Source organism: Pyxicephalus adspersus, chromosome 1, assembly GCF_032062135.1.
Source record: "Pyxicephalus adspersus chromosome 1, UCB_Pads_2.0, whole genome shotgun sequence".
NCBI lineage: Eukaryota > Metazoa > Chordata > Amphibia > Anura > Pyxicephalidae > Pyxicephalus > Pyxicephalus adspersus.
The window spans coordinates 33,008,631-33,032,007 of NC_092858.1; the positions used below are offsets into that span (position 1 = coordinate 33,008,631).

General features: G+C 39.6%; 2 protein-coding genes across 3 annotated transcripts in view; one reads left to right on the top strand and one right to left on the bottom strand.

Moving 5' to 3' along the window:
* Positions 1-2,145: 2,145 nt before the first annotated feature.
* SPRYD3 (SPRY domain containing 3) lies at positions 2,146-18,582 on the bottom strand. 2 transcript variants are annotated; one of them, XM_072405701.1, is made up of 9 exons: positions 18,513-18,529; positions 15,225-15,326; positions 14,278-14,413; positions 8,082-8,157; positions 6,746-6,870; positions 4,678-4,813; positions 4,412-4,597; positions 4,175-4,324; positions 2,146-2,486 (listed from the first exon to the last, which is right to left on the bottom strand). In XM_072405701.1, exons 3-9 carry the CDS (start codon positions 14,403-14,405, stop codon positions 2,346-2,348), a joined length of 942 nt encoding a protein of 313 aa, XP_072261802.1. In that variant the 5' UTR covers positions 14,406-14,413; positions 15,225-15,326; positions 18,513-18,529; the 3' UTR covers positions 2,146-2,345. The 2 variants fall into 2 exon arrangements, with proteins under 2 accessions (XP_072261802.1, XP_072261811.1); XM_072405710.1 differs by lacking the exon at positions 15,225-15,326 and having other exon boundaries at positions 18,513-18,582.
* Positions 18,583-18,885: 303 nt separating this feature from the next.
* The window catches only part of SOAT2 (sterol O-acyltransferase 2), a 33,894-nt gene continuing 29,402 nt past the window's right edge, over positions 18,886-23,377 (top strand). The window contains exon 1 of the mRNA XM_072405722.1: positions 18,886-19,051. Coding sequence (XP_072261823.1) covers positions 18,997-19,051 — 55 coding nt within the window. The 5' untranslated portion in view covers positions 18,886-18,996. The remainder of the gene's footprint in view (positions 19,052-23,377) is intronic.

Sequence of the window (23,377 nt, forward strand, 5' to 3'; positions counted from 1 at the left end):
GTAAACATTTATATAAGTGCTATGTATTAAGTATGAAATAATGGAGGTGGTCAGAGATCTTTGGATATTACATTGAGAGAACGAGCCTTTCTGTTCCATTTATTATAACATTATGCCACCTAGTGAAGCTTGTTCACCCCAAATATATGGCAGTGGTCCCACTTAGAGGATGGGCACTAAAAGACTGAAGGACTACAAGTGACCAATGCTATAGAAAGACAAGAACATCCCTGATATCCCCTCTAACCTAAAGTTGTGTATACCTGGGCTATTCACTAACTTCCTCACAGAGATAGTTCACCCAAAACCAGTATTTCAGTGTTTAGTAGATGCTGGATACTAAAGTAAACCTGTCAGCAGGTAAATGCAAGGTTTGTCATTGCCAGATGTATTCCCATCTAACCCTTGTGCTGAAGCATGGGCTTCAATAGTCACTGACATGGAATATATTAGAAGAAGAATATTCTGTATTCTAAGTCAGAAGTGAAGAGGATCAGCACAACAGCCAGCCAAGCAACATTTTAGGGGAACAATGACAGGTTCCCTTTGAATGACCTTTATGTCATTAGTAGTGAGATTTGCACACTGGATTCTGACACAGCCATTACAAAGGGCCTGCACTGCCTGCTGGGTTTCAATGTTATTGTGGAGAGTGTAAGATGAAGGAACAATACTGCAGTTCAACTGCATACAAATAATTTTTTCCCTGGTAAAAAAAATGCCTCAAACCAGTATTTAGCGTGCAGTTTTACAAAAACTGCTATGATCCAGCAAAACGGCACCAATTAAGAATGCCAGAACTACAAAGAACTAGTGATTGGAAATCTACATTCATGATATAGCTAATAGAGTTCCCACTGTGGAGCTTGAAGCCATTTTGTTTTAGTAAAAAAAAAAAAAAGCATCTGGTTTCCCTACATTCTCACTTGTTTCCTGTCCCACCATGTCTCCTGCTATGCCAAAACTTAAAGGCGTGAAGCCAACAATCACAGGCAAGGGCCACCGAGACACGTTTCCAGACACGAAGAAGCACTATCACAAGCCCACGTGCAAATCGTGCATGGCCAGAGGGTTGGTAGGGAGGGAAGATGACTGAAGAATGCAGTGTGTTTTCCCGCCGAGGTCACATGGTCACCCACTTAGCGGATGCAGGTCCACTTTCACCTTTTCTCCACTACTCAGCATTCCTATGGTTGGATAGAAGCCACCCTGGGGAAGAATGGACTCCTTTTTGCCAATAATCTTGCCATTTCTTGTGAAGAAAACCTGTGTGAGAAATAAACAAATCAAATGTTATATTTCAGGACCCAAATCCTTAAAAATTCAAAATTTCCTCTAACTAAATATTATGGTGCAGTAAAATCATTAAGTATAATTAAATAAAGCTGCATTTCAGCCTTCCCTTCAGTGTAGCACAGATGTACAGGCTCCTTTTATGCATCCCAATTGCCTACTCTGATTTACTGCAGACTGCAAGTTTCTCAGTGCATATTAGTGCAATACCCACCCATCAAGGCATTATGATATTTGTATTTGATATTTGTGCCAGTTCATTGCTAGCATCAGTGCTAAAGCGAGCGAGAAGTACTAAAGCTGGGTGTTGTGATGGTGATGTTGTACAGAGTTGCTCTGCTACCCCCCCATCCCAACAAGTCATGATCTGTCTGCATTGAATTGAAGAAGCAGAGAAGCATCAGCGAAGATTATAAGCAGAATAAACTTCAGCTTAATCAATAATACCCGCTTAATACATACAAGGAGCAGAGCCTGCAAAGCTGAGATCTGGACATCCACTAACATGCTAAAGGGGAGCTAACCACACAGGAAAAAAAAAATAAGGAACAATATAGATATGAGCATGTGTACTGGCTATTTAGGAAATATAAAAACATTTTTTCATGATAGAAGTTGCTAAATTACTTAAAAAAAATTCCAATAGCCAACCACAATGCTGACCCACTGGCTTTAAAGTCAAGGATACAATTGCAATAAAAAAAACGTGCTTTTCTTAATATTATTTTACAGGATTTATATAGCGGCAACATATATGTGCATACATACATAGCGCTGTACATTAACCCCCCTAGCGGTATTCCTGAGTCTGACTTGGCGTGGATTTTACATGCAAAAATCGGCATTCCCGGCAGTTCACGGCCACATTGGTGCGTGCGAGGGAGCGCGACGGTAATTTCATAATATATTGTATTGGATTTAATACAAAATAACTGTATTGAATCCAAAACAAAGTAATTATTATATTATAATTATATATATTACATATGCTACTGTAGTTATATTACAGGTTTCAGTTTTTTTATCAGCACCAGCAAAAAGGTAAGATCGTGCTATAACCAGCAAGAATGCTCTACATACAAGTTTCTTTCTAGTGCATTGACATTACACTTTTGCATAGCACATTTTTTTTTACCTGCGTGATAAGCCACAGAACCACGACTCCAGCCCGGGTGTCTGTTTTTCGGGTAATCCTGTATTGGGGGAAAAACATTTTTACACATTCAAAGGACAAATATAAATGTAAACAAACATATCTGGTGACGGGCAATAGGAGGAAATGGGACACCTGAATTTTACATTCTTGCCAAGACTATGATTTCTCATAAAAAACTATTACTCAATGCCAAAATTCTAGAGGTAGAGGTGATCCATTTTTAAGGAAAACTGAAGAGCTCGATGAAAGAAGCCATAGACAATTGCTGACGTACTTCACCATATAAAATACCAGTCCTTAGAAAATAACATTTATCCTTCCGGTTAACTTTAAAATGCAGTGTTCATTAGCCCATGTTTGACATTTTTGCATTTTTTCCAATAAGCGAGTACACACACACCAGCATTTCTTTTTTTATTTTGTTTTTTTAAGGCTACAAAGATATCACAGCCTGCATCATTAGGATAGCATTAAAGTGTCTATAAATGCTTACAAACACCGATAAACTCTCACAACGCTGCAAATAAAATGAATGAGGAATGTAAAAGTTTGTAGCCATTTAGATGAAATTTACAAGCATTTACTGGTTTTCTCCTATTCTACCTCTTCTCTGCCAGATGGTCTGGTTAAAATGCTTTTAAAATGCTCAAAAAAGAATTTAAAAAGGTGTATAGGCAGTTTTAAGAGTTTTTAAATAAAATTTGTGTACACTAAGCCTCAGGAACAAAATGCCAAAAGGCAGAGTAGCAATTATTTAGAATTCACTTTCCAAAAATCAGTCATTGTAACAGGATACTATAAGATTTTTTTTTTTAAACTATGTATTTAAAATGTTCAATCAAAACCTTTTCCGTACAATGAAATTTAAAATAAAACCCCTGTTAATGAAGATGATTTATTATATATAGAGATTATATATTGCTTGCTGTATCTGTACATGACACCAAACCTAATTAGCTCCTTTACACTTATGTAAAATTGGTTAACTACTGCTAATCCCCTTTACGGTCTTTATTCTACAGCTTACTTCACACCTTACCAGGCACAGCCTAATCATTGCTATATAATAGAATGTAGTAACCAAACTGCTTGCCTCACCCCCTTGCTTGAACAAATGTATTTATTTTGATCATTAGATGAGTTAAAGCCTTGTCGATCCCACATATTTGAGAGAAAAGCATTGTTTCAGACCCCAGAATCTACTGCATGCAAATGACTGACCCCTTCCTCACATTCCATTATGGATGACATTGGTAAACCAAGTACCATATGGAAACGTTATTTATAAGAAGGACTGTTGTCCTAGAAGCAAAGTGACCAAAAAGGAGGCTGGTAACAGAGAGGCGACAGAGCTGAATTTAAAAAACAGAAAAATTAGTAACATGATTAGAAACTATGTGCATCACTTGCTTGGCTGTGCTATGCTGAAAATGTGTACACAATCACAATTTTTTTTGAAAATATTATGTAAACAAGTATTTAAAATGCATAGACCACCTGAAGTTGCACTTCGAACAATTTCTTCACATAGGCTAGTAGGTCAGTTTGAGGCGGGAGTGCAAAAAAGCAGTACAGACCACAGCAAGACACTAAACCCTGCCCTATACCAAAAAAATACTGAAAAATCTTTCAACTGGAGTCACTTAAAAATGTAAGCATTGTCAGTTTTTTATTTGTGTCAGCAAATACAAACGTGTTGAATAATTGCTCAAAATAAAAGAATACCTTTCTTGCAAGCCCCAAAGCTATATAACACTTCTCTCCTGGGTCCACAATCTCCACTTCAAAGTAATGACTGCGAGTGCTAAGAGAACGCCGAGCCTGGGCCAGACCCACATCAATAATACTTTTACCTTTTCCAACATATTCCAGGAGCTGAAGACAAGAAAAATGAAGAATGGTAAGAAGCAGACCTACTTTGTGCCATACCAGAAGTCTTTATAGATAACAAAAAGTTCTTACAGTGCCAGATACTCTGACATCATGCAGCCTGCCCCATTCATCTTCATAACTGTCCACCATCATGATACTGTCATCATCCTCGCTAAGCTCTGCATTTAAATGCAGGCGAACTTCCTCCCCTAGGGAGTGCATGCCAACCGCTGGAAAAAGACCATCAGGGGATAACGGCATCACAGTGCTGCCAACCTACACAGACAAATTAAAAACGCTGCAATGGCTGGTCAAGACAACATATTAAGCAGTATAGAATTCATTTTTTAACTTACCCTTTTCCCATTCTTAGTAAAGAAAATCTGAGCAGTTTGGACGTGAAAAGAGCTTGGTTCTATACCACATCCAATTCGGTCCCCTGAACTGCATTTTGTTCCAAACTGTCGGCCTTTTGTTCTCCCATTATACAACCTAAAATAGAAATGAAGTTTATCTCTGCAGCCATGCCGACTATTCCGTGGTAGAGTATTAGGATTTCAGTGAATCTTAAGCTTTAATAATAGACGTGCTTGCCACTGGTTACCTGTTTATGTCCAGAACTGTTTGGGAAAACATTAAATACTGTATTTGAAGGGCCTACAAGTCTACAATTTGCTAAAACCCTTTGCTAGATACTGCTCCTGGGTCTGGTGATTCAGAAGGCATTATAGGCAGAGGATCAGAACAACAACTAGGATTTTTTTTTTTAAGAACTGGGTCATAGAGAGCAGAGCAGCTTATATATTCTCTCAGTATAACTTTGAGGAAAGTATAAGCTACTGGGGTGGTGCGGAGAAAAGCAAACTGGTTTTGTTTAGAATAGGCAAACCACAACCTGCTTTAACCACCTAGCCGGTATGCCCGACCTTCGTACGGGCAAAAAAAAATGGCTAGGATGGTTAACCCCGTAATTTTGTCACATCCTTACCTCCATGGTCCCGCTGTGCACATCCAGCGGGACCATGGAGGTAAGGATTCCAGCGTCGTTTTCCCATTCCAGCGTCGTCCTCCGTCCATCGACGTCCAGCGTCGGGTGCCAGCAGGACCGGTAAGATGCCGGCCGGTATCTTGTGTTCCGCTGCCCGGCATCTTGCGTTCCGCCGCCCGGCCGGCCGAACACAAGATACCGGCCGGCATCTTACCTGGTCCCGCTGAAGGTCCACGTCCGTGTTCGTCCAGCGCCGGATGATCTCTGCAGGGAGAAGCCGTCCGGCGGAGAAAAAAAACCGGAAGGCTTCTCCCTGCGTGCGTGATGACGTCGGCGCGTGTGCGGGAAATTCAAATAGAAACTCATTCATTCATTTTGTATTGGATTCAATACAAACTCCTGTATTGAATCCAATACAAAATAATTCAAATAAATACAAAGTTTGTAATTGGTAAATTCAAACTGTCATTTTGTATTGGATTGAATACAAACTCCCTATCCAATCCAATACAAAAAATAAAAAAAAATAAAATAAAAGTAAATAACTTGGAAATTCAAATTTATCTTTTGTATTTGATTGGATACAAACTTGCGTATCCAATCCAATACAAAAAATAAAAAAAAAGTAAATAACTTGGAAATTCAAATTTTTATTTTGTATTTGATTGGATACAAACTTGCGTATCCAATCCAATACAAAATAATATAAAATAAATACAAAGTTCGTAATTGGTAAATTCAAACGCTCATTTTGTATTGGATTGAATACAAACTCCGGTATCCAATCCAATACAAAAAATAAAAAAAAATAAAAGTAAATACATTTTTTATATTCATAATATCTACTAGAACCCCTGTTCGGACATATTTCTGTAAGTTACAGGTCTACAATTTAAAAAAAAAATTTCATGAAAAACAGTGGATCACTTTTGGTACAGAAATCTAGACCTCAGTGTAACGCTCAGGTGGTTAAGCAAACTTCAGCTCACACTCACAATGTAAATACTGCTTCTCCGTGGCACACTAAGCATTTCTGTTCATACATGAAAATGCGTAAAGGTGTAAAAGAATCATATTATATTTCCAAAATATTATATCTCATTTTTAAAAATTCAATGGAAAGAAAAAAAGATGGAATAAACCATGCTAATCAGGTAAAACGTTCAATGTGCAATCCTTTCTATGTGCCAGGTAAAGTTTAAAAATTATGATTTGTACATTAGTTTGGTGTAAAAATAAACTAAACTGTTTCCAGTCCATTGTTCTGAAGAAATAAAAGACAGGAAGCCTGGCTGTACTCTACATACAAGAGCTATAGGACGGAGCTTCCCAAGACAATTTATTATGGATATACTGGATGGATTCCAAAAACTAAATGCACAGCAATTTTTTTTTGATTCTTGAAACATGACCAGCCATCACATGATCTAACTTACTTGCCATCATCTGCGTGATAAGCCACAGAATCTGGCAGCCACCCTGGTTGGTGATCCAGACTGTAATACTGTGGCACTAATCCAACAGCGATTGTCCCGCGAACTCCACGATCCACAATAGAAACCTAGATAGATAAATAGTTGTTATGTATGTGGGGAAAGAGGGACCAAAAAGTAAACCACCACATCTTCCCCAATTAGAAAATACACTAAGGAATCACTGCACCTAGTTACCCTAATAGGGATTCCAATATCCACATATGAAAATTTTAAATGTTTTCGCTCACTCCTAGAATATAAATTACACTAAACCATGTTCCTCTATTCCACAAAACACCAATTCATTACATTCCACAAGACTGATTTCTAGAAAAACTTAACCTGTTTGGAGTAGGGGAAACCTATCAGCTTCTGCTATGAATTTAGGATGGACTGGTCCACAGTGACTACAGCAACAGAAGACTGAACCTCGTTTTTTTAAGCTTAGTTACTGCCTGTTAAAGATAAGTAAATGAATAAGACTTGGTTCTGTTGGCTGGTTTAATAATCAGGCCTTCCATCAGTCCCATCTGCAGACAAACACTGTTTTATAAGAGAGCCAACTATACACAATGTTATAAATATTGCTGATTTGTTAGGGTTTTGCCATACACTATTGACCATCCTGTTTCCACATAATTTTTCATGACGGTATATCTCTTATCTGATACCATTTAACTTTTTGATATAGGTAGGTAGTTAAATTGACATGAGAGTTACAAATTGGTCATTGCTTATGAAACCCCTAACAACCTTTTAGAGTTCAATTAAACTTTGGTTGGCATTAAAGTGTTTAAAGAACCCATAACTTTCCAAAATGTGGGTCCCCTGGTTCCCCACTATGCTAAGTGGTTCTTGCTACTAACCCCCGTCTCTTCTCTGCTCTGAACTGATAAAGCAGTTAGCTGGAGGAAGCACAGCGTAGAGCAGGAGACCAGGGGATCAACACACCTGAAAGTGTAGATACCTGGCACGGTTTTAGAGGATGACTTTCTTTAATGAAGCAGTGTGAACAGCTGGGTGAAAGTATCCATTATCTTCTTTACAAGGAGAGCTTTTATTTCCCCTTTAGCAATAGTCAACACGCATCAAATATCTGTTCTGGCAGCACAGCATAAATAATGTACGAGGCTGCACTACATACTAAAACCTGACTACATCCCATCATATTTGTAAAGCAGCTGCAACATAACGATAACATCTAGCAGAAATTACAAATAAAAGCAAAATAGATTCTGCACAATAAAATATTTGCATTTTCTAAAAGAACCAATGAAAAAAGAATGTAATAAATTACCTCAAAGTAGTTATTGTCTTTACTTAATGGACGTGGAGCAACATAACAGCCAACTTCCCCCGAGTTTCCATGGTAACTATTAAAAAAAAAAGTTAGTATCAGTTAATAAACTGACCATCATTTCCTCAAGACATATATCCTATATTAAAAACATAAAATTACATTTTAGCAATCAAGCTTTAACACCAGAAATATCTTGTAATATGTACCCATTCTCAGTGCACCCTGTAAATTTACATTTCTATATTTAAATGCAACGCTCTGTTTTTAAAAATCAAATTATTATTGTATTAGACATTGGGCATGATTTATTAAAGCTCTGCACGGCTGGAGAAGATAAGACTTTCATTAGTGAAGCTGGGGAATCCAGCAAACCTGGAATCACTTCCAACTGCTATACCCCGGACATCATTCTCTATCCCCCAAGCATCAACGAGTTTGCAAGGCCTCTGTTCTACACCATGCCTGTAATTAAATTTTTGGTCCTAAAACACTTTCCTCACACCAAATAAATGGGCTTCAATACATCCCTTCAAGAGGGCTGCTCCACAGAAAAAGGAAACTTGAATTGATGACACCGGTTATTCATGATGCCTGTTATTCTCATACAAGCCTCATCTGAGCTATTCGTTACTACCTAACCACATCCCCTGAAGAAGCACGTGTTGCGAAACAACAGTATTTTTGGGACTTACCTATACCGATGTATCAATTTGAACTCATATGACAACTTATCTATGTTATGTACTAAATATGTGTACAGGTACTCCCTGGGTTAAGGACATCCGACATACAGATGATTTCTAGATACGAACAATGGGGCTGCTCTGCTCCCTGGTGTGCGGCAAAGAGGCTTGGAGGGGGGCAGTTTGCATGACTTGCAGAAGAAATCTTTTGCTAAACACAGCTGAGAGTGAGCTCTTTCTGCAGCCTCTTGTAACTCTTTAATGGCCAAGACAATCTCTGCAGTTGTTTCTTTTTGAATATCAAAGCACAGCTTGCTCCAGAAGTTAATGAATGTCTGGGCTCCATAAAGTTTTTTTTTTTTGCTTTGTTGGTAATGACCTGACAACGAGGATTTATACAATAACTGACACCACGCTGCCTAATAATATGTGGACACAAACATCTGTCCTAATTGCATTTATTTAAATAATGTATCTGTTCCGACTTACATACAAATTCAACTTAAGAACAAACCCACCGTCCCTATCTAGTATGTAACCCAGGGACTACCTGTGAGAACAACAACAATGAGAACAACAGTATTGCTAATTGATCTTTGTGGTTTTACATGAAACTGTAAATATTTTCCAAAATTTATATTTGAAACCATAAGACCCCCTCTGAGAGACACCTATACCAGGGTTGTCTTTTCCATTTTGTAACAAAGGTTTTGGCTATTGAACCAATAGGTCTTAGACTTGTTTCCCATACCTGTGGATATAGCGATTATAGCAGGGGTTCCCTGAAGGTCTGAAAGGGTTTTTAAAGGGTCTACCCAGTGTTAAAAAGGTTGAGAGACACTGTTTTAGAGTTTTCTGTAAAACAGGGGTCTGCAAACTTTTATGGCCACTAGACCATTTCAGGGGTGGGCCGGAGCACAGTAGGCCAGACTAATGGCTCCGCCCTCCTCTGTATGCATTGCGGAGGAGAGGGATTTCCCTTCAGGGAGCGTTCCCTATTTACCGCAGAGGCGCAAGTATCAACGTCAGCCGTGATAAATAGGGGAGCCACAGCAAGGAGGCGGTTGTAGTAGCAAGGTGGCTCCATTAGCTTCTAACTTCCCCCTGGCCGATCCGTCGGCAATCTGCAGCTCCGGAGCCGCGGGTTGCCGGCCAGCATTAAGCCGGATCGGCCAGGGGGCATTAGGCCGCAACAAACTATTGGCTAGGCCATATCTGGCCTAAAGGCCAGAGTTTGCTGAGCCCTGCTGTAAAACACTACATTGATTTTTGGCTATTGTGCCCACACCTAATATTTAATCCATCTTTGTACTATTTTTGTAGGGCCTACACAAAAATAGTAAAAAGATGCAAAGTCCAGAACATCTTGGTCCCAACCATATCAGAGGTAGTGGGGGCTAAGCAGATCAGTAAATTGTGATGTAAACGAGCCCATCGTTTTGAATTTGTCTGTTTGTGAGTGATCTATCTTTGCACTCCACTAGTGTGGGACACCAGGTATGTTCTTGTAGCTTTAACTACATTTCTACCTAAATACAACTGTGCCATTTCTCTGAAAATAAGACTATTCCTGAAAATAAGCCCTAGCATGATTTTATCATAATTTTGAAGATGCTTGAAATATAAGCCCTACCCCGAAAATAGGCTACCATACACACACACATAGATACATACATACATACATACATAGACAAGAGGTGCTCACTTAAGGAAAGCGCTATTGCTAGACATGAGAAACTGGGGCCAATGGTTCTAAAGGAAATGGAGTCACAAGAAATTTATGATGGATTATAGGGTTTGGAGAATTATGATGATGTTCTGAAGATGATGACATGACTGTATTTGAATAAATGTTGCTTTTTTGTTCAAGAATACATTTCTATTATTGTTCATAAAAAAATTAGACATCCTGAAAATAAGCCCTAATGCATTTTTTGGAGCAAACATTAATAGACACTGTCCTACTTTCGGGGAAACAGGGTATTACACAATTATTCAATAATTCTGGTATATTAATATTTATCTTTCTCCCCAGAATTTTTTTTAAGCTGGGTGGGAAGAAGCTGTAGACAGGTGGTGGCTCCTTGTGACCCAACTTTTCAGTTTCTGAAAATTGCTGGGTGATGCACTGACTAAAAAGAGCTGGGGGAGAACACTGAATTTTAAATTGTTAATATACAAAAAAAATAAATAAAGCTCTTTCCAGAAGAGCTTTCCCCTGAATAGAAGATATCATTTGAAGCCATCTCTATAAATCTAACAAACATATATAAAAGTAAATTGTATAGAAAACTTTACAAACACCAGCAATCCTAGAAGGAGAAGACACTGTATGGGTGACTAATAGTGATTTTTATGCAAATGATCACACATTGGTAATGACTGGTAGGTCCTGGATCTGCAACACTTCAGTATGAGCAGAGATGAGCGACTCATTGTACACTCAGCTAAATCACAAAACAATGTAAATTCCGTTGTCAAGTGTATTTCCATTCTGAGTAACCATGCAACAATAACAAGGAAGAACAGGATTCTCCTTAGAGACAAAAAAAACAAACAGAAAACACAAAGGTAGAAATAAAGTCTAAAGGAAAATGGGGATTTTCTACATTTACCATAAAGTTCTTGTCTCCGTTTGTTTTCTGGCAGACATCCTAGGCCTCTGGGTTACAGGTGACTTCTCAGAGAACAGATGCTGCATAGATTCCAGTTCAGGCAAGGAAAGAATGGGAAATTGGAGACTAGAACTTTGAAAATGAAGGCGCCCAACCCATACTCAGACCAAGGTGGATAAACTAAATCTGAGAATCAACGTGACCTTAGGAGTCGGAGGACAATAAATCTATAGCTAAGCTAGAGGAAGCCGCAAAACTTTACAGCGACTGGAGACAAAAGAAGCATTCTTAATCTCAGGAAGGAGAAAACTGAAACGCCTTACCTCCTAAGACACCAAACTAAAACCAAGCTCTCTGCCGACAACCCTGGTTTGCAATAACTGGTGATCAGGATTAAAAGAGATTGACTCCTTGCAGTGACATGATTGTCCTATCGGTATAAACTATTGAGATATCATAGCATTTGTATAGACTTTTTACAACACTGCTCCAGATACAGGTGCTGCCGATCCTATTCCAGGATTTACCATTGGAAGAATATGTGCCAGCATTTCGATTTTCCATTTTAAATGGACGTTCTCTTAAACTTGATACCCATCCCTTTATTCGTGAGGAACCAGGTCTTAGGAAACGTATTAAATGAATATGACTTGAGACAGGCACACATTTTATATATACAATAGTAATTGTATTCCTTTTTTTATTAACTGAATAAATTGTATTTTTATAACCTAAAAAATATTTGTGATGTATATATTGAGATGTAAATTTGATGAAAAGGCCATAAAGTGTCTGGTAAAACTAAGCACGCTCGTCACTGTACAGGGATTAGAGGCCACAGAGGAGATGCAATGACCAAATGCCTTCATGTTTAGGGTTCACAGTCCTAAGGACAAGGTATGTACGAATACACTCCTTTTCTTGCCATGAATAGGCAGCTAATACCATTACAAATATTGTGTTGTAAACATTATGCTTGCTGCCAGCACACTGATCCAAGCTACTGATAAAAGCTACCACGGCATCATTGGAGCCAATTGTGTATATTGGCTTCACACAGAATAATGGTGTATTTTTACATTTCCTGATAAAGACAATATGACTAACAACTATATTGTATTTAAAGGGATTCTTTTTTTCGATTTCAATAATTTTTATTTGCTTAAAGAACAAAAGGAATCCAATTACAAACAATGCTGATAATAACAAAATGATATAGATTCCAATAAAGGGTTGCATTTTTTTTTTGTGTGAATATAATGAGGTTAGGTGATACTTTCAAAAAGAAGCTGCTTCAAGCAGCTTTAACCAACCTTTTTTCATGAAGGAACCTTAAAAAAAAATGTAGTTCTTCAGGGAACCCCTGCTACAAAAACTATATCCCAAGCTTCAAGTACAATAGTGATGGTGGTCAGCGAGAAGAATGCCACCCTTAGAGATAACCCAAACGATCATTGGTGTTACTTAAAAGTGACCTGAGAGGCACAAAATGCCCATTGCCACTAGAAACCTCTGGAGGAACCCTGGGGTCCCATAGAACCCTGGCTTAGAAACACTGTCTTGAGGGAACAACTCTGTTTCAGTACAGTAAGTAAGCTTTCACCCTCCTCCCATGGAACAGAAACTACTGGCAAAGAGAGAAAAAAAAAAAAAAGACTGATAGGCCAATATCTACTACTTTTTTGTTCCTGAGTTTAGGTACACATTTCTTAAAGTGAGATTTTTAGAGGACATCACATTCTCACTATATTTCACATTTGATTTTTTTATTTGTAACGTTATTCATAAGACTTTATAAATATAAGTATCTTTGCCCAGATAAACATTTTCTGTTTTACAGGACATATGAAATCAAAAAAGTCTTTACTGTACAAGGTTTTTTGTTTTCAGAAAACAAAGGATTTGAATGTCTTCAATAATGTAAGTTCTTTGAGGTAGGGTCTTCTTCTACTCCTCCTTAGTTTATTGTCTGTCATTTGAAACCTCTATTTAATGTACAGCGCTGCATAATATGTTGGTGCTATAAAAATACTGTTTAATATTATTAAAGTATAATTCTCATAATGCACTATACAGTTTGGCAGTGGATGCACAAAGTGAGAAAGTCTATAGAGAGTTATTTGTAATATACGTTATCATGCATATTTCTGGAGATTATGATAAACCCTCAAAACAAAATACATTTTCTGAAAGTGGAGGATGTGTTTTTGATTAGCTATAAAAGATGAGTCAGTAAATAGGATACAAAAATAGCTGCAAAATAGCAAAAAAATGTAATACCCAAACTTGTCAATGGGAAAAACCTTATCATTAGAGTTACTAATAAATGATGACCCTGGAATTGATCCTTCAGACAGGTGACCTATTAGGCAATCATCGGTTTATTTATTTATTACACTATTTTTATCACCTAACTTCACATTATAACAAGGTGGACAACAAGCTCCTATGTGATAGTCATCATGGTCTAACAGGTCCTCTTTAGGAAAGAGTGAACATATTTTAGACACCGGATGTCTACAATGCACTGAGGAAAAGAAGACAAAGAGTCCTCAGTTTGGTGTTCTCTCGGCCAAAGTTGGAAAGGATTGGACAGCAAGGAAGTTCTATGGGAGAAGGGCTCATTATAACATGAAAGCACATTTTACTGAGGTGTAAAAGTGATTGGATGACTTTACATACACCCAGATCACTTTTACATAAAAGCCATTTGCTCGTTTTAACTCACTGGTTGGCAGCCAAATGCCAATCAAATTAAATGCTAATCATTAAAGGTAAACCTTTAATGAAGAGAAGAAGTCATGTCTAATGCCATCTTTTTATGTGTACAAGTTTTTATGAATATCAACCAGAGTGAAGAAAGCTGCAACGTCCACGGGACACACAAATGGTTACCTGAGGGTATCTCCATCTACCATAATATGCTTGGCCCTTTCCTGGTAGCGCACAGCTCGCACCTCGCGGATCTCTCGAATTCTCCTTCTCCAGTTCAGAAATCGGTAGTGAAGATTCAGGTCATCCATTTCTTAGCCTGGGGGAGAAGAGGAGAGATTCATATCAGACTAGTACCTGCAAGTAAAGCGGTTAGCTTACACTGCACAGATTTGGGTGCATTTATTGATAGTAACCACCATCATTTCTAGTTTGAAGGGAGGAAGAATAGACAAAAGTAATGCTAGTTTTATATTATGCAAATTTCTCTCAATGGCATAGTCGGGGCTGTGGAGTCGGTGCAAAATCCCTCCAACTCCTCATTTTATGGTACCACCGACTCTAATTTAAATATGCTGATGTATGCTAATGTTCCATGTTGATTGAAACACAACATTTATAACACCACTTCATCACTGCCAAAGCTTAGCCACTGTATAGCTACCCTACCAAGCAGCCTGTAAACCAGTAAAGGTTAATGTAAACTTACTGAATAACCCTAATTAAATTTTATCAACACAGTGTTCAAACAAGAATTTTTTTATTTTTTTTTATTTTGTTTTTTTTAAACAGGGTGGGAAGAAATTGTAGGCGAGTGGCAGTCCCTGTATTGTAATCCAACTCTTCAGTAACCACCCAAAAAAACAGCTCCTTTTAGATGGTGCATCTGGCTAAAAGGAGCTGGGAAGAACACTGTAACACAAAGAAAAATGTCATAATCCTATCAAACGAATATTTTTCAAGAGTCAAATATAATCCAGATTATAACGACGTATAAATGTTAGGCTGCAGATTAGCTTGGATGAGCGTCATACCAGTGACACCTCCACACTGGGCTTAAAACAGCAATGAACACGACTTATCTGTAAAATAGAACATTTTTACATACTGTGTGTTTCAGAACAACTTACACTTATTAGGAGACGGTACATAGTTGGCCGACTCCAGATACCCCAAATTTGACCCGACTCCACAGCCCTGATCATAATTATGATCAATTTAAATCGATCCATCTAAACAAATACAAGTATTCAATGTACCATCAACTTGATTGATATTTAATTAGTATTATGTGAATTCTTTTTACATTATATCTAACAATTCTATTTCTATATGTTGGTTAACAGAAAAAAAAAAAACAATAAAATAAAAGCCTTATCCAATCAATTATCAACCAACATTCTGCCCAATAACAGATCAAACTTATATAATTGTTTAAAATAATTTGTCGTTTTTGTCAAATAAAGCCATCTAGATGAAAATATAGTATTGCCTATGCCTTGCAATACAGTTCCATTTGTTCAGTATAGAAGATTTCCAGGTATACGATAACCCACACCTGTTGCATAAATTGGCATCCTGTGCAACCCCACACCACCATACCCAACCCGCTAGGCAGCGTTCTCCCCAGCACCTTTTAGCTGGGCGCACCACCTGGCACTTTTCAGTAACCCCCTGGCTGTTTTTGGGTGGTTACTGATGAGTTGGGTCACAGTACAGTGGCTGCCATCCTCCTATAATTTCTTCCCTCCCGGCTTACAAAATGTATGGGTCTGAACACTGGAAGGTATGAGTCTGTCAGCTGAGGGCAGTTCTTTGGCAAGGCATGGATGGCAGATGCTTTCCTGAAAGTAGAATATTGTCAGTCACTGCATCAGCGCAGATCAACTAATTCTGAAGCAATACACACATTAGCAGTGCACACTAGGTAATAGAATTGAACATTCTGCATGGGAGTTATATCAACCCAGCCCAGCCAATCAAGATGGACAAAGATTGGAATGTGGAAGAGAAGAAGGGAGAAGATGGCAGCTTCTGGGACAGAACCGGAACAGGCGAGTATCCCCAGGGTAAATTCTACTTTAAGGGGTAAAGGAACTGTAATTGTGCCTCTGATGTCACCTTTAAAGAAGGAATTCTCCTTTTGTTTTTTTCTTCTTTCATGGTTATGTACCAATTTTAGCAGCATTCCTATGCGTACACAGGGGTATTCGCCATGACCGACCCTTCATGTAGGAAAGGGATGTCAACTCTACAAGGGAATACCCCCCCCCCCCTTCTCAAAGGGATTTAGTGATCAAGGGTGGCCACTAGTTTTCCCATTTATTTTGACCTGTCTGTTGTATTTGTTACACTGCTTGATTTATATCGAAGCTTCACCTTGATGTAGGGATAACAGCAACCATAGGATTTTACTTGTTCACACAATTGTGTGATAGTTCAATCTGGCTCGGTTTCTAATAACATGATTTGATGCAATGGCGCCTACCAGGTAACTGTACAGTACAAATCAGAAGACTGAAGCCCATACCAATATTATACCATTGTCAGATTCCGTTTTATGAATAGAGCCCAGAGAGGATAGAATCCAATCATCCACACAATCCTATGTTAGGTAATCAGGCTGACAATTTCACATAACAGAAGCTACTGCTGGGTGATAAAAGAATTCTCACTGCCCCCCACGTCATTCCCCTTCCTCGCACACTATTCTAGAATATTTTTTAATATCCCCTAGTTGTTCTCTTCACTCCTCCAATTACCTACTAATGATTTCCTCCTACATAACCTCATCACACACACGGCTCCAAGACTTCTCTAGAGCTGCTCCGACTCCCTTGAATGGTCTTCCTCGTCCTATTCGGTTTGCTCCTATTTTATGCTCATTTAAAAGAGATCCTAAAACCCATTTTTTAAATTTAGCCTACCCATCTTCTTCTGTCTTTTGAAACCCTCACTAATTCCCACCACTACATATTTCCCCTCCTATTGTGTGATACTTCCCTCACCTCCTAGATTGTAAGCTCTTCGGGGCAGGGTTTTCTCCTCCTCCTGTGTCACTGTCTGTCATTTACAACCTGTATTTAATGTACAGTGCTGCGTAATATGTTGGCGCTATATAAATCCTGTTTATTAATAATATTAATTAGGATTTATATAGCGCCAACATATTACGCAGCGCTGTACATTAAATACAGGTTGTAAATGACAGATACAGACAATGACACAGGAGGAAGAGAGGAGCCTGCCCCGAAGAGCTTACAATCTATGAGGTGGGGAAGTATCACACAATAGGAGGGGAGGTGTGTAGTGGTGGGAATTAGTATGGGTTTCAAAGGACAGACGAGTAGGCTAAATTTAAAAATTGAGGTCTCTTTTAATTGAGAAGAAAATAGGAGCAAACCGTTTAGGGCAGGGGTGCCCAACAGGTGGATCGTGATCTACCTGTAGATCGTAAAGGAAACACGAGTGGCTCACAGAGCCCTGCTTTTCAAAATAAACTCTACTGCACACAGGATTTAATAAGTCCAAGTTTTTATTGTTGGAAGATCATTTTGAATTGGTCATTTTAAAAGAAGCTCACAAGCCAAAAAAAGTGTGGGCCCCTCTGATCTGGGGAATGATTGTACACAGAATAAATCTGCCTTCCTCGGGGCACTGGTTGTGATGACCGGTCCCTAGCACTGTACTTCTTGCTGATCTCCATGTGGTCTTGTCACTGCCCCCTGGCTGATGAAAGATCATTGGTCACCATCAGCGGTCCTGCACGGCCTGGGGGGATCCAGGGCCGCCAAACATTTCACAGATGGCCGGTGTCTGGCGGATTCCATGAGATCACATGGCAGGGCAAATATTACATTATATCCTGGTCTGACCGGTACAAGATCCTGGTCTGTACAGCAGGTATTCTATTCATCATTATTAGAGGGATGGGAATGCACAATATGAAGAATGATATTTGTTCCCAGGGAAATGTAAACACCCTAAGGGATCCCTGGCTGCCATTGGTATATTAGAAGTGTACTTAGGAGCTGGAAGTCAGCCCATATAAGCAGGAGGCAGCTGATAAACTTCAAACATTGCCCTTACACAGCTGAGTAAACAGAACCATGTTAGAGCCTCACATGGTTACAGGTTCTCTTTATATGACACGTAGAATTCCCCCTGAAGGCTGCAATCAGGCGGAGGTCCTCCATAGGCCTCGGGTGCACCTACCGGCACGATGGACAAGCTCCTCACCAGCAGCTCAGCCCATATGGGAGGATTTACAGACCGCCCCGGGCTCCACACACTACATTCACCCCCTGCTAAATGCGCCCCAGCCCTCTCCAAAGCCGCCGCCTCGTCGGTCATGTTCTACCGCATCCCCCGCTTCTTCTCCCCCCCCCCAGCTTCTACACACATTACAGCCCGCTTACCTTCCGCCATGGATACCATCAGTGACTTCTCCAGGCAGGGAGCTTCAGCCAATCACTACATCGCTTTTGGGCCATTAGCCAATCAACCTGCTCTTTTGTGAAAGACATCCCTTTTCAGCCAATCGAGGAAGAGGTATTAGCTAACTAGGCGGGAAATAACTTTTACTGCAACTCATTCTAGAGAGACAATAGGCCGGTCTGCTAGACGTCTCCATTAGAGGAGCCATCTTGTCAGAGACATAGCCGTTATTCTGACCTAGAGAAGGCTACAAGAAAACGGACGCCGGCGTATTTCTTTCCAGTGCCATTTTAGGGACGGTTTTTTATCTTGGTGGAATGTCAGTCAGGGCTGGTGAGAGGTTGTAGTTTTTGATGTTGGGATGCTGCGTGTAATGTGGGCGGTTTGCCTTTGTAGTGACATCCACAGATTGAGTCAGGTGTGAGTCACATTGTGAAACTCTCTAGACTGGATCCATCACAACATATGCCTTCTTTGTATGTTATTATGCAGTCATTTTTGCTCCCTAGAAACAGGGAAGGTATGTTTTTATATACTTTTTGTTCCCTGGAAAGATATATATATTTAAAAAAAATTATTTTTTAGCACTTTCCTCAAAATATAACCATAGGTGGAAACTAGGAAGTCCCGTTACCATGGCTTTCCAAATTCACTACTATATGTAGGGGGAAAATTTACCTCTATATTATTATTATTATTATTATTATTAACCACATGAGAGTTACACTGATGTCTAGATTTCTGTACCAAAAGCGTTACAGGTTTTCATGAAATTTTTTTTTTAATTGTAGACCTGTAACTTACAGAAATATGTCCGAATAGGGGTCGAGTAGATATAATGAATATAAAAAATGTTTGAAACACAATCATGTAAAAAAAAAAAATATATTTTTTTAATAAAGTTAAAGGAAAAACACAAAAATCAGCTTAAACAAGAATACATAAATAAATGAAAAATACTGAAAATGCGATAATTCGGTATACTGTATAGTAATATATTTTTCTAAAACACCTCCCTAGTGTCCGTCACATACCTATAGACAAAACCACATAAATATATTTTCTATTATTTTGTATTGGATTGGATACAGGACTTTGCATCCAATCCAATACAAAATGAGAACAAAACTCAAACTCTCATATGTATTGGATTGAATACAAACTCCTGTATCTAATCCAATTCAAAATACATACTTTGTATTTATTTTTAATTATTTTGTATTGGATTGGATACAGGACTTTGTATTCAATCCAATACAAAATGAATGAATGAGTTTGAATTTGAATTTCCCGCACACGCGCCGACGTCATCACGCACGCACAAGAAGCCGGTCGGCTTTTTTTTTCTCCGCCGGCCGGCTTCTTGTGTTAGAAGCACCCGACGCTGGACGGAGAACGACGTGGGACGATCAGCGGGACCAGGTAAGAAGCCGGCCGGCATCTTACCGGTCCCGCTGGTATAGGAGACGGCACCCGACGCTGGAGAGGGAGATCGACGCTGGAGGACGACGCTGGAACACGGACCCGATGCTGGAACACGGACCCGACGCTGGATGAGCACAGCGGGACCAGGTAAGTGAGATTTTAATTACGTAGCACTGTATATTAAATAGGGGTTGCAAATGACAGACGAATACAGACAGTGATACAGGAGGAGGAGAGGACCCTGCCCCGAACAGCTTACAATCTAGGAGAATAGAGGAAAGTTACAATTATTCACTTACCTAACCCCCTGTCTTCTGGCAGGAGCGCCTATGCAAGCATGAATCCTAGAATCCTATGGAAAATAGGAGGCCTCATTTCTAAAACATTCCTTCAAAAATTCCCTGGTGGGAATCAATTACCGCCATTAAAACACATAGACCTGGAAGTTTTTCACAAGTTTCCCTGTTTTTATGAATAGAGCCCAAAGCGGGTGAATGTGTGTGCAGATGTAAGCACGACGTCCAGGTCAATTCATAGCCACTGATGGTGTTTGGTGGTTCTTGACTATGGATTCAGAAACTTGCAAAATGAAGTCTAAATGATTTTTCTGTACAGAATGTAGGCATTCCATAGGCACTGCTCAACAAGATCCCTGAATCTTCTTGTAGTACTTTGCTTCCTTTGCTGTTTCCTCATCGCTGGGTAGAATGTCATGGCTTGGTCAGCTCTGTCCACACCTCCCATGGTGTTGTTGTAGTCAATCACCACCTGTGGCTTCATCACTTCTTTCCCACGTTTTGTGTGTACCAGAACGGTGGAGGCATCATGGACAGTACTCATCAGGCACACATCTTTCTTGTCACGCCATCTTAGGGCCATCATTTTGCCTTTCTGCCAGGCAACAATTTCTCCTGTCTTCAGCTTCCCTTTTGCAAACATTGATGGCAGGTTGTGCCTGTTAGCCCAAAGGTTCCATAGGCATCTGTTCTGTTGCAGAAGGAACTCATAAAGCTCAGGAGAGGTGTAGAAAATTGTGACACAATAGCCCTGATCTAGCAATGGCTCAATGAGGGATAGCACTGAAGATATTGCCAATCCATAATGGCTGGGGTTGAACTGTGTCCCTTTTCCAGTGTAAAGTACTGTATTCCAAATGTAGCCAGTTATATACCTTTTCACGCCAAATCGTGCCCTCTTTGACCCAATGTACTGCACCCAGCTGAGCCTCCCCTTGTAAGCCATTAGACTTTCGTCAATACTGATGTCTCTGTCTGGCACATAGGTCTCCTAGAAATTTTTTAGTTTCATCTGAGACACTTCCCAAATTTTCTTGAGTTTTGAGACAGGATGGGTAGACTCATCAAATGGACCTCAGGGTCAGAATTGTGGCTCAGTTCACTTTCTCTGATTTCAAATTTCCTGGTGAATCACTATCGCTCGAATCCACAAGTACATCCAAATCGCTGTCACTGTCACTGCTTTCAAGTTCCGCCCGGCCACACCCCCAGAATCCATCACACCACTCGCATCACCTGGAAGATGTCACATCTTCCCGGATGATGCAAGTGGGGATGTCCCGCCCTGCCTCACCCCCTGAATCCAGCAACGGCTGTTGCTGCTCGCATCACCAGTTCGATGGGAGCATCACATCTTCAGGGTGATGCAAGCAACAATAGTAAATTCCGGGCGTGGTGCCAGTGGGAAATCGCCACTGGCATCACCCCCAGAATTTACTATTGCTGCTCCCATTACCAGTTAGATGTGATGCAGAATGCAGAAGTCCTGCATCACATCTAACTGGTGATGCGAGTAGCAGCATGGCCGAGACCCCGGGTGGCATTTAAAACCATATTACACGGTAATCTGTTTTTGGGTTTCCTGCCCGGCCACGCCCCCCAATGTATAGACGCCCCTGCATCAGAGCGGGATTGCTTGGATCACTGCTGGATTGCAGGTAAGGGGCTTTTTTCTTACCCCAAGTGTGACTCGGGGTTACCGATTTTTGCTTTAAAAATCCACCCTGAGTCACACTCGGGATTACCGCTAGGGGGGTAATGCAATTGTCAGTCATTATTTAATGCAGTTGTGTGCCTCACGCGCTGAAATCATGATAAGGTTTAAAAGTTGACCAATGTGTCAATTTGAAATTTTTAGTAAAATTTTACACCAGAGCAAAAAGATGCAACTTGAGGTAGACCTGAACCTTTTTCATAAAGTCATCAGTTGTATCTGCCGCTATCCTCCTGAAACAAAATGCCAGTCAATGCAATGGAAACACCTTCATCACCAAGAATAAAAAAAGTGCATCAAAACAAGTCAAAATTCAAAGCCATGCCTATTGTGTTGTTTGACATAAAGGGCATCATTTTGGCAGAATAGGTTCCAGAAGGCACGCCAGTGACCAAACATTATTATAAGTTTGACAAAGCTGAGAGAAAATCAGCAAAAGGTTGGCAGAAGTTGGGGAAATGGTTTTATTCTTCATCAGGAAAATGGTCCTTCTTACACAGCACTTTCTGTGACTGAGAAACACTTTACTACGCTGGAACATCCTCCATATTCACCAGATTTGGTACCTTGTGACTTTTGTTTTCCTAAATGGAAATCAGTGATTAAAGGAACACGCAGTCAATAGATGCAGTAAAGAAAGAGCATCAGATATCCTGAAACAGCTGACAGAAACTGACCGGCTCCACACCTTCCACCAGTGGAAAACAAGACTGCATTGGTGTTTAAACGCGAATGGAGAGAATTTTGAAGGGGACAAGCATTAGAATTGTCATATACTGTAAATAAATAAAGGTAAGGTAAGTTACCATATCAGTCTTAATATTTAATAGACAGACCTCCTATAATATTGGAAGAATTGTGTTATATATTTGAAAAATGCAACAAAAACCTATTAAACATGTCATACATTACCACTTCCAGTGTTGTATCATGATGGATCTTTAGCCCTTCCAGTTCTAATCTTAGACTACAAAATAAATGCTCTATAGAACAGCAAAACTGACACTCCCTCAAACATTCCCTTGTGGGAATCTTCCAGGTCTATATGTTTCAATGGCAGAAATTGATTCTCAAAGGGGGATGTTTGTGGGAATGTCAGATTCCTTGTTTTATAAATAGAGCCCTTTATGTTGTAGACAGCTGAGAGTGGAAATAGTTGAGTAGTTTAAAAAAAAAAAAACAGTTGACAGTATTCGGGGTATGTGGGGTTTAGGAGGGAGTCAATTGTTGAGAAGAGGCTGCATGGGTTGGAAGCTTGAGAGGAGATGATATCACTTGACATCTAACAGAACTCACGCAAGATATCCTTTCCTGTATAAACTACCCTACTCAGTTCTTTCCACATTAACCACCTGAGCGTTACACTGAGGTCTAGATTTCTGTACCAAAAGTGATCCACTGTTTTTCATGA

Bases quoted from the DNA above. Each gene is read 5' to 3' on its own strand.
- SPRYD3 (XM_072405710.1), bottom strand. From the start codon at position 14,405: ATGGATGACCTGAATCTTCACTACCGATTTCTGAACTGGAGAAGGAGA. The intron at 4,814-6,745 runs GTAAGTTAGATC...TTTCTATTTTAG, and splicing joins TATCACGCAGATGATGGCAA to GTTGTATAATGGGAGAACAA. The intron at 4,598-4,677 runs GTAAGTTAAAAA...TTGTCTGTGTAG, and splicing joins TTACTAAGAATGGGAAAAGG to GTTGGCAGCACTGTGATGCC.